Consider the following 15,204-nt stretch of genomic DNA (forward strand, 5'->3'; position numbering starts at 1 on the left):
AGGGAAAGATGGGGACAATCTTTTTAGCAAGGCCTGTTGTGACAGGACAAGGGGTAATGGTTTTAAACTTAAAAGGGGATAGGTTTAGACTGGATCTAAGAAAGAAATTCTTTACACTGAGGGTGGTGAAACACTGGAACGGGTTGCCCCGAGAGGTAGTGGAGCCCCCATCCCTGGAAGCATCCAAGGCCAGGTTGGACGGGGCTCTGAGCAACCTGATCCAGTTCGCGGTGTCCCTGCTCCCTGCAGGGGGGTTGGACTAGATGACCTCTAGGGGTCCCTTCCAACCCAAAACATTCTATGATTCTATGAAAATACCAGGCCGTGTAAACTAATACAATTTAAACTAAATTATGATTGTTGGGGGGAGTGGTGGTGGTGGTGCCTGTTGTGTGTTTTCAGGTGGGTTTTTTTGATTCTTCCTTTGTTTTTAAATAACTACCTGTTGTTGAATGGATTGTAATATAGTAAGTTTTTAGAGTAATTTCTGCCTCCTTGCAGATTTGGCTAGCACAGCACTGGATAGTTTTGCTGCCAGTTGGGTTTCCTTAAATGAATGTTTAGCACACAGACTACAGCATGCGTTGGTGAAGTTCTGAAGCAGTGAAGATAATACGCCTTCAAAGGAATAAAGTCTGTCTTGCATCAGCGTGAAATTTTTTTCAGTGCTTACCATAAGCTGATAACATTTCCACTGAGTATGTAAACTACACAACTTTGCTTATCTGAAGTACATGCATCTCTTAAAAAGGGATGTGCGCATAATGAATGCAGAATTTGCTCTGGAGGTAAAATATGACTAGTGGATTTACTGTATGGGTAAAAAAAAAGCTAGCATTTGCTATACTGATCAGATAGCTGTAGTTTGTAGACTTTCTATTTTAAGGATAATAGCCTAGGATAGGAAGTGATTTATATAAGTCAGAAGTAATTTCATACTTCTAGCCTTATGACTTAAGATTTTATTCTGTTGTGTAACTATACATGTCATTGAAGTCTGGATTTTGTACGAAATGGTAAAAAAGTCTGCAAAAAGTTTTCTGTTTACAATGGAAAAAACTGTTGATCACATGGTCTTGTAACTTTTCCTGATTATTTTTAAACTAACACATTCGGTTAAGAATCCTTTTTGTTCATAAAGTGGAAGTGATTGGCAATTAAAAAATACTGTGATCCCTTTAACATAGATTTAACATGCTTGCATTTGTTAGCTGCAAGAAATATCTAACTGTGAGAAACTTGGTTTGATTCCACCTTTCTGAATTGCTCTCCAGGTGGGAGGAATGCATGGCATGCATACGGCTAGAAGAATATCCAGCCTCTTGGAGGCTTGCCTGATGCACCTTGCTTTTTCAAAGCCAGAGTGCTGTACCTAGCCAGCAGGGTCCTGAAAGATGTGTGCCAGCACTAGCATAATGTGGGGGCGAGAGGTGTGTGCAGTGTCTTACTCTTATGTTATTCTGTTTTTATATATATATACACATACACATTCTATTATATAATTTATATATGCACATATTTTTATATACTCATATATATATTATATAACTTGTATTATATAATACATATACACAGTCTATTAGTTACAATAACAAGAAAATCCAACATAACCAGAAAGCTGCTCTGTTTGCTTTTATGAACATTTCCTAATGTTAGCTGTATGTAAATCCGTGGATTGCACTACCAGGGACCATGTAAGCCTTCAGCCACCCTACACTGAACTGTCCTGCACGTAAAATGAGGACCTAATAACTCAGCAAGATTTGGCAATAACCTTATTTTGTGCTAGCCTTTGCTTCATGCCGTAGGACTGTTGGTAGGTATTTGTAATGTGGTGCCACCTGCTACTCTGTGGTAGGTAGGTAGGTAGTACTCCTACAAAGCGTCTCACTGTTTATCTGATGAGGCTTGTACTTGTGTTGCAACTTGGTGTCTGTGGAAAGGATTGCTACAAGTGATAGCAAGTAACATTGTTCCTTAGGAGATTATTCAGATGAGATCTTGGCACATCACTAAGCAGAAGAGTGAAGTAATAGTGTTGGCTCGCATATGAGTGATAGATGAGAGAGATAAGATGAAAAAGATACTTCTCAAACTAACTTAATGGGGAGGAGTACTATGCTTTCAAAATACGAAGAAAATGATTTGAAGATATGTTTCCAGATAGCAGAACTAATAGCTGAGTTTTCTGTACGCATGCTCAGCTACAATGGAGACACATGGATGTATCTTACTGTTAATGTGAAAGCAATTCCTATTGGAAATGGCAAATCTTTGCAGTTGGTAGCTGCGCATATAAAAAGGCAGCCAAATACAGTCCTGTAATAGATTTTTCAAGGGCATAAACATTCAAAAATGTTCATAAAGAGATACGCAATCCTGGAAACATTTCACAGAAATAGGAGACCACCATCTATTTGGAGGAACATTATATAGGTACTAAGAGTCAGAGGTCAGTGATGTTTCCTTAAACAGGCAAGGTAGAGATGCTTTTTATCTGTTACCATGGACAGAGACATTAGTTTGCTTTTTCTGCTTAAAGCTTACCGTGAGAATCTGATGGCATACAGAGGCAAGGTGTTGAATCACAAGAGGAACTGGCATACGTTGGTGAAGGATAAAATAATTGAAGAAAATCAGAATTCTGGTTTTTGTGTTGATATTTTATAGGGCTAGGCAGAAAGAGAGTGTCTCTGTCACAGGAATGACTGTGCTTTCCCTTCGCTGAGACTGAAGAGAGAGGGAGTAGTAGTAGACCTCTATAGGACTTCTTATGCTTGAATAGAAAATCAACTAGGAATGACTGTGCTTTCCCTTCGCTGAGGCTGAAGAGAGAGGGAGTATAGGACTTCTTATGCTTGAATAGAAAATCAACAGCAGGGATCAAGAGCTAAGAACCTGTTCATTACCAGCTTCCTCATTCTTAAAGCATGACTGTTAAATATTGCAGGATTAAGAGTGGAAGTATCGTTGTTCTAGTGACACACTGCTAATCTGAGGCACAGTTCAAAATTAAAAACAGAGCAAAAGAAGGAACACAGCAAAAGAAGGATACCAAGGGCAGAAAGTCTTTGTGCTGCAGCATCTGGGTCATTTGAGTTTAACAAGTGACTGGTGATGTGGTGGTGGCAGTTTTTAAATGTTTTGCATCTTTGCTAAATGTTAAGACCAGCCAAGAGGACATCAAGTACATTTTGGCATGGAAAGCCATGCAAGACGTGAACGTGAAGTGACGATTTAATGGCATCTCTGTGAGCTGTAAGCCGTGGCCTGTGATACTGTAGTTTGCGTACGGCTTTTGATCTTGGCTGGGAGAAAGTCTTCCAGGGAGACAGTGGGTTCCAGCCCCCACAAGGACTCTGAAGGCTTGTGTTTATCGTATCTTAAGCATGCGTGGCAGTACACATCAGCAGAGAGCTCAGTGCTGCCTACGTGGGAGAAGCACGGTGTACCTGCACAGTAGTCCCCTTGATAAGGGAGGGAGGGGAAGAGGGATCCCATCAGGTAAAAAGCATCAGAATTCCCACTGTTCTTGGACAAAGGTTGAAGTACTGCAGCATTCAAAAATACCCTGAGCCTCTTAGACAAGAAAATGGAGCTATTGAGTACATTCTGGTGAGGATTAGCTGCTATTTACCATTAAGTCATGTCCTGGCTATTTAAAATGCATGACAAGATAGTTACTCTTTTTGACATGGTAGAACATAAACAGTTAAATACTGAGTTTTCTAATTGAAGATACTCATTGCTACAAAGGGAGAGATTTACTTCAGAAAAGTATAGAAACATTCTGACTAGTGACAGAGAGTATCAGATTTTGACAGAACATTAGGACTATTTGACTTGCCATCTTCCTGCAAAGGACAAGAACTGCCTGAGAACAATACATTTTAATGCTGTTTTGTCACCAATAACTTGGCAGTAAATACTCCAGCAGATGCCTGCATGTGTGTTACTCAAGAAGAGTGCTACAGATGTTGGTTTCTTGCTGCCTTGCCTGTTGACACCCAGTTTGAGTTTAAGCAAACAAATGCCTCTAGAAGATTCTTCTTCTGATGAAGCTTCCATAAGTGTTAAGGCTCACTTGTTTGCTAAAGTACTTATTCCCTGGGAAAGTGTTCGCTTAGAGGTAATGCGTCTTGTTTTCTTGATCCTTATCATCAAAATAGCATCCTCTCTGTATACCCCCCAACTTCAGAACACCTTATTTTCACTCCTTTTGTTGTGTCAGATGTGCATCTTAATGTGGGTACCTTAAAACTAAACTGTTGTTGCTAGTTTTTGTGGGGTTTTTTCCCTTGAGAACTTTTGCTTTGCTCCCTCTAATAACTTCAAATATTTTTAGTAACTGTAGCCCAGTGAGACTTTTATTAGTGAGAACAGTAGCTGTACAAAACCAAGTCCCTGGCAATTAAATGTTGTTTATGAGCTGAGGCTGATTATTTTGGCTGTGTTGTAAAAGAACCAACAAATGGGTTTAGAAGTTCAAAAATTAAATTCTGCAGCCCCTATTCATGCAAAGTACTGCTTGCACATTTAAGTCCAGCTAATGTTAAAAAGTAATGTGGAACCCGGTCCTAAATATATGATGTAGAATGTGGAAAATATAGTTAGATTAAAGGTAAACTTTCCTGCATTTCTCCTATTTCTAGCTCCTGAATCCTCTTTCAAGAGAAGAGTTAGTAGATCATTGCATCAAGGGTGATTGTATTAAAAGCTGACTAGATCTCCTGCAGATACAAAGACAGCAGCATGCATCAAGTTAATACTTAGCTTTAGCTATATAACTGCCTTTCAGGAATGCAGTTACGCTGAGCCCTGGTGTGGACAGATAGGTGTTATTGTCTAACTCATTACACATTTAAATGCTAGAGCAATGAATTTTTTCATTTATTTTAGGGTAATAGTTATACTCCCTTTTTATTTAATCTAAAAAAACTGGCTTAAGCTGTAAACTGTTTTGACATTTTAAATTACTAATGTTCTTGCTTTGTGTATATCTTGAGGATTGTCATCCTAATAGTGAATATTCCGGTATATCTCAGGGTTTTCAAGTCAGTATTCTTATTACTTGTTTCTATTGCAGCTCCAAGTAGTTGATTAGAAGAACCTACTTAAAGCTGCTAATAACATCCTTATGGACAGTATATCCTCACTGTGTTGGAAGAGTTGTACGAGTAGCTCAGCACCAAGCCCAAGAATTGAAAACATTCATTCTTTTTCATAAAAGAAGTTTGAAATAGTAGTGAGAAGGTAACTTAAAAAGAATGCTGTGTGTTGGGAAAAGATATCCTTAAAGTACCTAGACAGTAACATAATGGTGTGTTATTCTCCTGGCAATGTGACATTGTCATCTTTGTGTAACACCCAGTATTGAACATTTTTCTTTTCCTTTTTACAGTTGGAACTGTATTCACTGGGTGTAAAATCCGTAGTAATTTCACTGAAGCAGTGTTAGTTTAGTCTACTCCAGGATAAATTACAGCATATGCTCACCTGAGGTGATAAAATGTGTGAAGCTACTGCCGGTTCTGTAAATTCTAGGAAACTGTATGTGGAGGTAGGGGAAAAAATGAGTTTGCCAAAATAAGCCTGAGTCAGAAGGAGAAGAACATGAGTCAGAACGAGAGTGTGAGTCAGCATTGCTCACTGAACTGTCCATCAGTCTGCTAACTTGCTGTAGAAATTGGTTTGTGATGTTTTGGGAGGAGAAGAGGAAATGTGCTTTTTCTGAGCTTCTGCACAGAAATAATCCTTGTCTGCCAGCAAAGATAGCCAGGTTGCTTCTGAGTCAGCATGCTCCTTTCTTCTGGCTGTTCTGGTATCAAGTTATGAATCTGAGTTGGAGTGATTCCTTCTGGTTATGTTCCTCTGCTGCAGCATATAGGAAACCAGTAGAAAATATGTGTGAAGAGTAATTAAACAGGAGTGAGACTATTTGGTAGAAGATATGATTCACTTATCAGAAATAAGAGCCTGAGAAAACCGGCTTCCCAAGTTTTATATCTGAAGTAGCAGAATAATTTCATAAGCTTGCTTGATGTAAGAAACAGTAAATGTATTGACGTAAGGAGTACTGCTTGCATCGTCTGCAGGCTTTGGTCACACATAAAGGCAGCAGCGTGGGAACAAGTCTGTAGCACAGGAAAAGAGAGCGATGGCAACGTGCTGGAGAGATCCGCTGCTTACCCATTTAATAGGAAAAAACAGTTTTGACAGGGTGCGGGGGCTCTATTGTTTTAAGGAACCTTGTTTATAGAATCATTTTATTGGTATGTACCCTGGTGATGCTAGAGGTGGGGGTATGATGGTGTTTGGGAGCCTGATGGCTAACGGTCCTCTCGGATAACAGCTAAAAAGCCAGCATGTTCCGTGGCTATGTTACACAAAATAAAGATTAGATTCTCCTTCCGAAGGAAGTTCCAGCAGTTGCCAATTGCAGGGTAGGAAGTGTGCAGACTTACAGCATACAAATACAGTAAGTGTGTTTCTTCTCACCAAGATGAGGCCTGGTGAAGCAGCAGAAGTAGGACATCGCCTTTACATCTTGATCCTTGCATTCAGAAAAATGGTACAGTGGTGGGGTACTGCAACACTTTGACCTATTTATTTGATGTTAATTTTCACATGAAGTGGTAGGAAACTTTCTTACTCTTTCTAGGTTGAACCCAAACATTTTACAACTAAGTGAATAAAGTAGCGATCAGTTGTTAAATTACCTGCTGTTATGAACGATCCACCTTCCCTCAGATTCTTTTATGAACTGTGTGATTATACACATCTCACTTGCAGTTCTCTTCCCTCTCATAGTTCATGGTCCCTCTGTACCCTGTGTAGCAGCTCATTGCCTCATGTTGGGTTTTTCTGTTCCAGTAGTTCATGGAGTTCTTGGCCCACTGCAAAGTTAGCAAACGTGCTGGGGTGGGGACGGACAGGGGGACCAGAAGGGCTATCTGTCATCCGCAATTTTGAAGGTTTTTTTTGGTTTGGGGTGTTGGTTTCCCCTCGCCTCCCCCCCACACTTAATACAGGTGTGGGGATTTGTGTTGGAAGACACGTGGAACAGGGCACTGCTTCAGTGCTAGTCACAAAATAGTTGTGGTGCACAAGTATGAGAGTAAAAACTCATTCTTACTATCTAGTAGATCTCAACTTTGATTACTGCATTTTTTTAAGACAATCACTACAAATTTGGTATTTAAAAAAGAAAATCCGCCGCCATCCTCCCCTCCCCTCCCCCCCCTTTTTTTTTCTTCCCTTCTTGAGAAACTGTTTGAAAGATGTAGCCATTTTTCCTAGCGGGAAAGGCAGAGCAGATGGAATGTGTAATCCAACCAGGCATGGATCACTGAGTGAAAGATAGCTTCCTAAAAAGCAAATTTGAAATGAGTATATAGAAGCATGGGAACAAACAGTGGTGGTAATGGCATGTTATTGAGGGGTTAATTCAGATCCTTGCTTGTGTACCAAAAAAACCCCAGCTTCTACATCTAGCTAAAAATTAGTTCTTTGGAAAGTATTTGTTAGCAGATGGTATTCATGGAATCAGCTAATAAAATTGAGTGTATTACAAAACTTTCAGTCATTATAAATGGTTTGGTTTTTTTTTTTTAATGTCAACACTGTTCTTTGGAGGGCATACTATTTAAGACATCAGAAGAGGACATGTAAATTTGTTAATTTCTCTACTACTTGTATAAATATTTTAATTTGGACAGATCTGTTTACATATTCAGAGTCTGAATGCACTAAAATACAATTGCTTTCTTCATATTTGTTTTGATAAACATTTTAATTCTGCTTTACTGAATTGGAAGTATAGGTTCTTAAGCATACTTATTTCTGATTATAGTTGTTAATGGGAAACCTTTTAACCAGTTGACCAGATTTAGTGTGAAGTGCTAAATCCATTCTTTTGCCAAATGGGCGGGATGCTTCATAATCTAGAGTCTGGTTCTCTTGTCCCAGTTTCTGGAAAGAGCTTTACTTTGGGAGCATGAAGAGATGTTACAGGCTGAGGCTTTGGCAGGTATCCAAACTAAATGCTGATCCAGGTTATTTTGTTTTCTGGATTTAGAATCATAGAACCATAGAATCTTTTAGGTTGGAAAAGACCTTTAAGATTATCACGTCCAACTGTTAACCAACACCGCCATTCCACCACTAAACCATGTCCCTAAGCACCTCGTCTGCCCATCTTTTAAATACCTTCAGGGATGGGGACTTGACCACCTCCCTGGGCAGCCCATTCCAGAGCCTGACAGACCTTTCTGTGAAGAAGTTTTTCCTCGTGTACAACCTAAACCTTCCCTGGCACAACTTGAAGCCATCTCCCCTTGTGCTATCGCCCATTACCAGGGAGAAGAGGCCAACCCCAACCTCGCTACAGCCTTCTTTCAGGCAGTTGTAGAGGGTGATAAGGTCTCCCCTCAGCCTCCTCTTCTCCAGGCTGAACAACCCCAGTTCCCTCTGTCGCTCCTCATAAGACTTGTGCTCCAGACCCCTCACCAGCTTGGTTGCTCTCCTCTGGACATGTTGCAGCAAGGCAACGTCTTTCTTGTAGTGCGGGGCCCAAAACTGAACACAGTATTTGAGGTGTGGCCTCACCAGCACCGAGTACAGGGGCACGATCACTTCCCTGCTCCTGCTGGCCACACTATTCCTGATACAAGCCAGGATGCCCATGGCCTTTTCGGCCACCTGGGCACACTGCTGGCTCATATTCAGCCGGCTGTCAACCAGCAGTCTTTTTCCGCCATGCAGTTTTCCAGCCACTCTTCCCCAAGCCTGTAGTGTTGCACGGCTTTGTTGTGACCTAACACAAGGGTCACAGAAGCTAGGATGTGTAAAATGCAAAATGAGTTGCAGTTGGCCTTGATAGGTTGGGTTTTTTTTCCCCTAAACTAAAGTATAGAGGGTATGGGTTTGCAATGTGAGGCGATAAACTATGTGTCTCCTACATGGCTTTCTTGGTCTATAGGTTAATTTTTCAGGAAGGAATAGTGGAAAGTGTCTCTGTGTTAGAACTGTAAGGCAGTTTGCATTTTGGCCTGTAAATCCATGCAAGATGTGAACAAGATGATTTGCATTTACAGTCTCATATCTGATGTTTTTCAAAGATTGTTCAGGTTAGATCTGAGAACTGCAAAGTTCCCTGTTAATTTCAATGCAAGTAGCATCATAAAGGTAAAAAGTTGTGTCCAGTGAAAGGTGAAGAAGGAAGTTCTTAAACCCTATGTGATCTACACCAAATTGCTGCTTTCTGATAAAAATCCATATGCTTGATATACCACTTTCCTTTTCCCCTCATCAAGCAGGAGCCAAATGGAAAGAATTAATTGGGGCACTTGAGAGACAGAAGAGGAAGTAAAAAATCAAAGAGATTAAGCAAACTGTGTTAAAAGGGGAAACAAAAAATTGTGCATGATTCTGTTGAATTCATATTGAAAATGGTTTCTCATTTTGTAACTGTCTTGGAATAATGCTACTACTCTTTTTTTTTTTTTCTTTTTTTTTTCTTTTCCCCCCCCGTCTCAATTTTTCATTGAGAGGTGTGTTGTAGAAACTTGACATAGTATGTATAGCAGGGGAAATTTGAAAAATAAACCTATGGATTTACTCAGATATACATCTGTCATTGAGTAGCCTTGATTCCTAACTGTCTTGCAAAGACGAATCACGCAGGCTTATATACCAAAAGATTTAGGACTTTGAAAATGGAAAAAAAAAACCAAAACAAAGCCACCACTTTGTTTACAGGTCTATTGTAACACTTCAGTTAAAGTAGTCTCAGAGCTAAGGTTTATAGTAAAACCAGGGCACTTACATTTAAATACATAATGTAACACTTTCTGAATAAAGATAAAAGATGATAATATATTCCTATAAATAATGGAACTAATGTTTTTTTGTAAAAAAACTAATGTCTAGATAAGAGGTTAAGTAAGATTAGCTGGTGTAGTCTGAATTATAAATTGAACCTTTGTGTTCTGTATTTTGCAGTGCAGTCTAGGGTATGAAGAATGGTATATAAGCAACAAAATACTGACCTTTTTTTTTTTTTTGTCTCCCTGGAGCAGGAGAAAAGATACTGCTATTGCTTATCTGAAGGACTTATATTTGTTATTGGGGCTTGTGTATTTATACATAAACCTAAGTAAACTTGCTGTACAGTAACTTCCCTGAAATACTTTTCAGACAATTGGAAGGCAATTTAGATATCTAGCTTAAGGGTATTCAAGGGAGAGAACATGAACTGATAGTAGCAACGGGACAGTGTGGCGTTGGTGACACAGGCCAGCAATGAAGAGAGCACAAATGTAGTAGATTTGCTCTCCAGATTTTGCACTGCTGAATTTCAACTGTTGGGCAATTCACTACTTCATTATGAAGGGCAGAATTTGCCTCTTGGTGTGTTCAATAAAAAATAGCTGACAAGTATTGAGTTAGAGATTTTTTTTTTTTCTCCACAGAAGGTGGAATTTTCGAATACTGCCCCTAAAAAGTGACAGAAAACAAAGCTGAAGAAAGAGTTTGGGGATGCCATCTGGCCTTATCCCAGTTTTCTGCTCCATAAGGGATACAAAAACCAGAGCAATGTTTTTAAAGCTTTTGGGTGATGGAGAGAGGAGGAGGATAGGGAGAGTTGATGAATCTGTGTAAAAACCTGCCCAGTCATACTTTCATGTCCCCTTTTTTTCTTGGTTTGTTTTTTGTGTGTGTGTTACTGTCAGGTTTAGGGAAGCTGCACTCCTCTCTGTTGTTTCTCTTCTTAAATTCGTCTTTCAGAGTTTTTCCCTTCTGGTCAGCACTTAAATATTCATCTCATTGACATGATCTGTTGCTTAACCTTACTTGGATAAAGCCCATTATAGAGCCTAAACCAGTTGTTTTAAAGCTGTAGACAGATTATCTTTTCCAGGTCCAGCTGTGCACATCAAAGGCTGTGTAGCTTCTAGCTGTCCATCACTACCATGAGTGTCCAATTTGTCACCAGCTCTGCCCGTGGAGCAACTCATGAGCGCTCCCGAGTCCTTCAGACAAAACTGGCCAAGGCATCGGTTTTGTTAGATGCCTTCCTCTTAAGCAAGTGCAAGTGATTTTACTTGAAGGGAATTAGGTAGAACAAAAGCTTTTGGCATAGCTGCAGGCTTCTGACAGGACTATTTTTGGCACAGTTGTTTACAGAGTGAGTGTCTGTTTACTGCTTTCTTGAATGAAAATAATATTTTGTCATCTTTCTTGACATTTAGATCTCAATACAGAGTCTGAAACTGCTTTTGTAATGATATGGAAAATTGAGAGCTTGGACACAGTGATAAGTTTTGAGTGTGTTATATGAGTAGTAGTGAAAATTACTCCATTGCATACTGACTGGTAAAAAAAGGAGGACAAAGCCATAAACATCACTTAAATAAGCAAAGCGGGCACACTTCTGTACCATGGATAAACTGTTAAGCCTATGACTTTTTTTCATAAATACTCTAAAAGTGAGTATTAAAATGGCTATGAAAGACTCTCTGTGTTATATAAGAAAAAAATTAATTTTGTGTTTATATTTACAGTTTGAATAAACTAAGAATCTTTTTTTAGGGCATCCAAGATGGATCTCAAGTGTGCTCTGGAAGAATGTTCAATGGCACTAAACTTATTCCTAAACAATAAGTTCTCTGAAGCCCTGGAACTACTTCGTCCATGGTAAGACCCTGTTAATTGCTGAAGTTACTGTAAGCTAGCGTAAAGTTTTCTATCTGGTAGCTGAATATTGATTTAAGGCCTCTGAAGGTAGTAGTTTTCATTTATTCCCTTTTGTAATTTCTCAGTATCTTTGGGTTTTAGCAGTGCACTTGTTTCTCCTTAAGACCACTGCAAAACCTGTGAATGAAGCACTGAATTGTTCTGATAGAGTTCATCACTCAAGCTATCTTTCCTCGTGCAGGGGGGAAAAGCAGGGGAGCAAGACCTTATCCAATGTATCTTTGATCACAGAATTTGTACAGTGGAACTGCCCTTGACAGGACAGCAAAGCTGGAACAAGTCTCCAGAATACTCTTTTTGTTGCTTTTTATATTACATTTGAGTGACAGTAGTGTTCACCCTTAAAGCCCACCTTTTGATTTTCTGGCTAATTCTGCCAGTTTCCCTGTTGCCTTTGCTCCACTGAGAAGAAAAGCATTGCAGTGCTGAAGTTTACTTGTGACTGTGTGGAGTGGCAATCTGCGTGGCCGTTCTTCAGGACTGGGGTCTGAATCCCATTCACTGTTCTTCTCCTGTCTGTCTCTAAGGTGTGTATGGTGTTGAGGGATGTGTCAGTGGGAGGGATCTGTAGCTTGGGTTAGTAGAGCAAGGTAAGGTTCTCGCTCAGCAGTTTGGTGATAGTAAGACTGGATTAAGAATGATGGGTTGGTGTTTTTAGGTCAGTAGTATGGACAGGTGGAAGAACACTGTTAAATGAAACCTTGGGAGATGACACAGCTATCAAGTGTTTGCTTTTAGTGGTATGGAGAGCTCAAGTGTTGAGGAGGTAGGCAGGAATAACACCTCTTAAAATTAGCTAGACTTATACCCAGGTCTCTTCTCTCAGCATTGCAGTGTTATCCATAATAGAGCAATGCTTTGAGGAGGCCCACCTGCCACTGTGTACGCTAGAACTATTTTTGGGTAGTATTGCAAAATACTAAGTTCTCCTGTAGGGTTTGTGCATGTGTGTGTTACTAAATACACACAAACACACACATACATGTATTACCCAAATGTTTTTTTGTATGTTTCATTTGTGTTGTAAAACAAAAACCCCTTGTTTCATAAAACAGTGTTTTTATGGACAGTGAAGTATTTGTTTTAGTTGACATTTGCTACAAAGGAAAAAATACAAAACGCGTGGAATTTAGAATGCTTTGAGTCCCTGGCAGCTATTAGACTTTGAGCTTATTATATAGCATGTTCAGGGAATCTGCAAAGGAGGACCTAGTCTAGCAAGGAAACAAAAAGCCACCTTCAAAGAAGAAAAAGCCCAAATGTTTTACTAAAAAATAGCCTTTTAATGAAAGCTAAACTTGATGTAAAAATTCTAGGGAAAGTGTTGATGGATTTAAGAAATAAACACTTGGCCTAAGGGTCTATCTTCCTTGACTCTGCCAAAGTTTCGTGTTGTCAAAAATACATTTGGTGGGTGTCTCCTTGGTTTAGGGGGAAGAAAAAAAGTTGAGGAAACTGGAGAGGACCCAACAGAGGGCTAGCAGCATGACTAGAAGACTAGAACGTATGACTCATTAGGATTATGAGAGCTGGGTTTGTTTCAGCTTGGCAAAAGGAGACTTGGGCATTAATTTAATAGTGGTCTGGAGCTGTTGAGGGGAAGTTGCAAAGACAGGGGACGTTCTTTTCTGTAGTGGCAGATGGTGAAACAAGAGGCAGTTACCTCAAGTTGAGGCTTAGGAGGATCAAACTGGACATTAGGAAAAAGTACATTGATAGTGCACAACCAGAGAGGCTGCCAGAGGGCTGTGCAGTCTTCATTTTCTTGCACATCTTGAAACCTGGTGTGATAAAACCTGAGTTTGCCTGACATTAACGTTGGCAATAGCGCTGCTGCGACTGGTAGGTCGGGGTATATGACCTCCCATAGCCACTTTCCAACAACCTTTATTATGTTGTGAAAGCCAGGCTGGTTCAGTGTAGCCTTTTATGCAGGACTGAGCATGTGTGTACTGACTTTTCTGTGACACAAATGCAAATTTTTGTGTCTTTAGATCAAGTGGTAATATTAGAAGGATGTCCTTACTACTTAACGTTACGTGAAAGCAGACGAACGTGTATTTATGTCAAGGCTTAATTAGCTAAATTAAGTAGATATATCAGCGGACTATAAATGGGATATAATTAAGCGCAAATGTTTGTGTAACCCAGTTTGGATATTTTCTAGAACTTGCTGTGACAGTATCCTGTGGAGGCAGACATGTAGCACCCAGGGGAAGATGATAACTTGCTAGGTTATGTTCTGATGTCTGTTACTTCCCTGCTTTATTCTTCTGTCTCTTCACAAATTAATGCAAGTGTCTCAGTATTTAATTTTGTATTGTAATTTAAAGTTTTGCTTAAATGCACAAGATTTATATGTTTGCCCTAGGTCTAAAGATAGTATGTACCATGCCCTTGGGTACAGCACTATCTTAGTTATGCAAGCTGCTATGACCTTTGAACAGCAGGATATACAAATGGGAATTTCTACAATGAAGGAAGCTTTGCAAACCTGCCAAAGGTAAGCCCAAGCAATGAACATTTATGAGGTACTTAATCTACTGAGTGTTCTTTGTAAGATATCCCGTCTCTCTGTATGCTTTCAAAGCAGGCTATTGTCAGTATAATAGTGATCTAAATTTGGAAAGGTGAAGTCTCACTATCCGGTTATTATTAGTTAGGATACATTTCCCAGTATTGTGGAAACAACAGACTTGTTGGGTCTGCACAAGTATAGCCTCTTAAAGTTAAGTAAATGGTTGGTTGGCCTCATAGACCTATGTGTAAGCTGACACTAAATGATTGAACTATTTCAACCTGTGACTTTTTGTTTCCCATGGTGATCAACAATTTAAAAGCGATATACTTTGAATTTTCCCCTTTATCATGAAAATACTCTTCTTTTAAAGGTGAACCCAAGAGACTAATAGGATTAAGCTTGTACTGAGGTTTCTTCTAAAACCAAAGCAATTTTTAAATTATTGTTATAAATGTGTTTAGCTTACCTTAAAATTAAAGGGCTATTATTCCCATCAAGAATGATCTGAATATTTTGCTTCTGACCCTCCTTGGAACAATAATGAAACAGAGTAGAAAACAGTGACCTGTATTTTTTTAATTAAAAAAACTTAGAAAACAGGTTGTCAAAGCCAAAGGGCTTAACAAGCCTCTGACAAAAGCAGAAATGAGTGTTTTATTCTCCTGTTCTGGTGGTTCATCATATTGGTTAGGCCATAATTTATCATGAATGGTCTTCAAAGAAATTACTTCTGAATGTTGTTTAGTTTAGACATTTAAGTGTCCTCCTTAGTAATGACAAAAAAAAGAAAAGGAAACAGGACAAAATTGTCGGATACTACCTGAAGAAAATAAAGGGCCACCAGTTTCTGCCTCTTTTTCAGGTGTGCTATTGATTCACAGTTTCATCTGAACTATGTTGTTTAGTATGTCTGAAAATTAGGTGCT

The 15,204-nt window shown here is 39.4% G+C and overlaps 1 protein-coding gene across 2 annotated transcripts in view; it reads left to right on the forward strand.

Annotated features, from left to right (window-relative positions):
• The window catches only part of TTC39B (tetratricopeptide repeat domain 39B), a 65,987-nt gene that overhangs the window by 29,096 nt on the left and 21,687 nt on the right, over positions 1-15,204 (forward strand). Inside the window, exons 1-3 of one of the 2 annotated variants that reach the window (XM_009640031.2) lie at positions 1,349-1,430; positions 11,593-11,697; positions 14,129-14,260. In XM_009640031.2, the coding sequence (XP_009638326.1) occupies positions 11,603-11,697; positions 14,129-14,260 (227 nt within the window). In that variant the 5' untranslated portion in view covers positions 1,349-1,430; positions 11,593-11,602. Of the gene's footprint in view, positions 1-1,348; positions 1,431-11,592; positions 11,698-14,128; positions 14,261-15,204 lie in introns of those variants that run through there. The other variant, XM_035895569.1, reaches the window with a different exon arrangement.

This window comes from Egretta garzetta, unplaced genomic scaffold (assembly GCF_000687185.1).
Source record: "Egretta garzetta isolate BGI_Z169 unplaced genomic scaffold, ASM68718v1 scaffold175, whole genome shotgun sequence".
Taxonomy (NCBI): domain Eukaryota; kingdom Metazoa; phylum Chordata; class Aves; order Pelecaniformes; family Ardeidae; genus Egretta; species Egretta garzetta.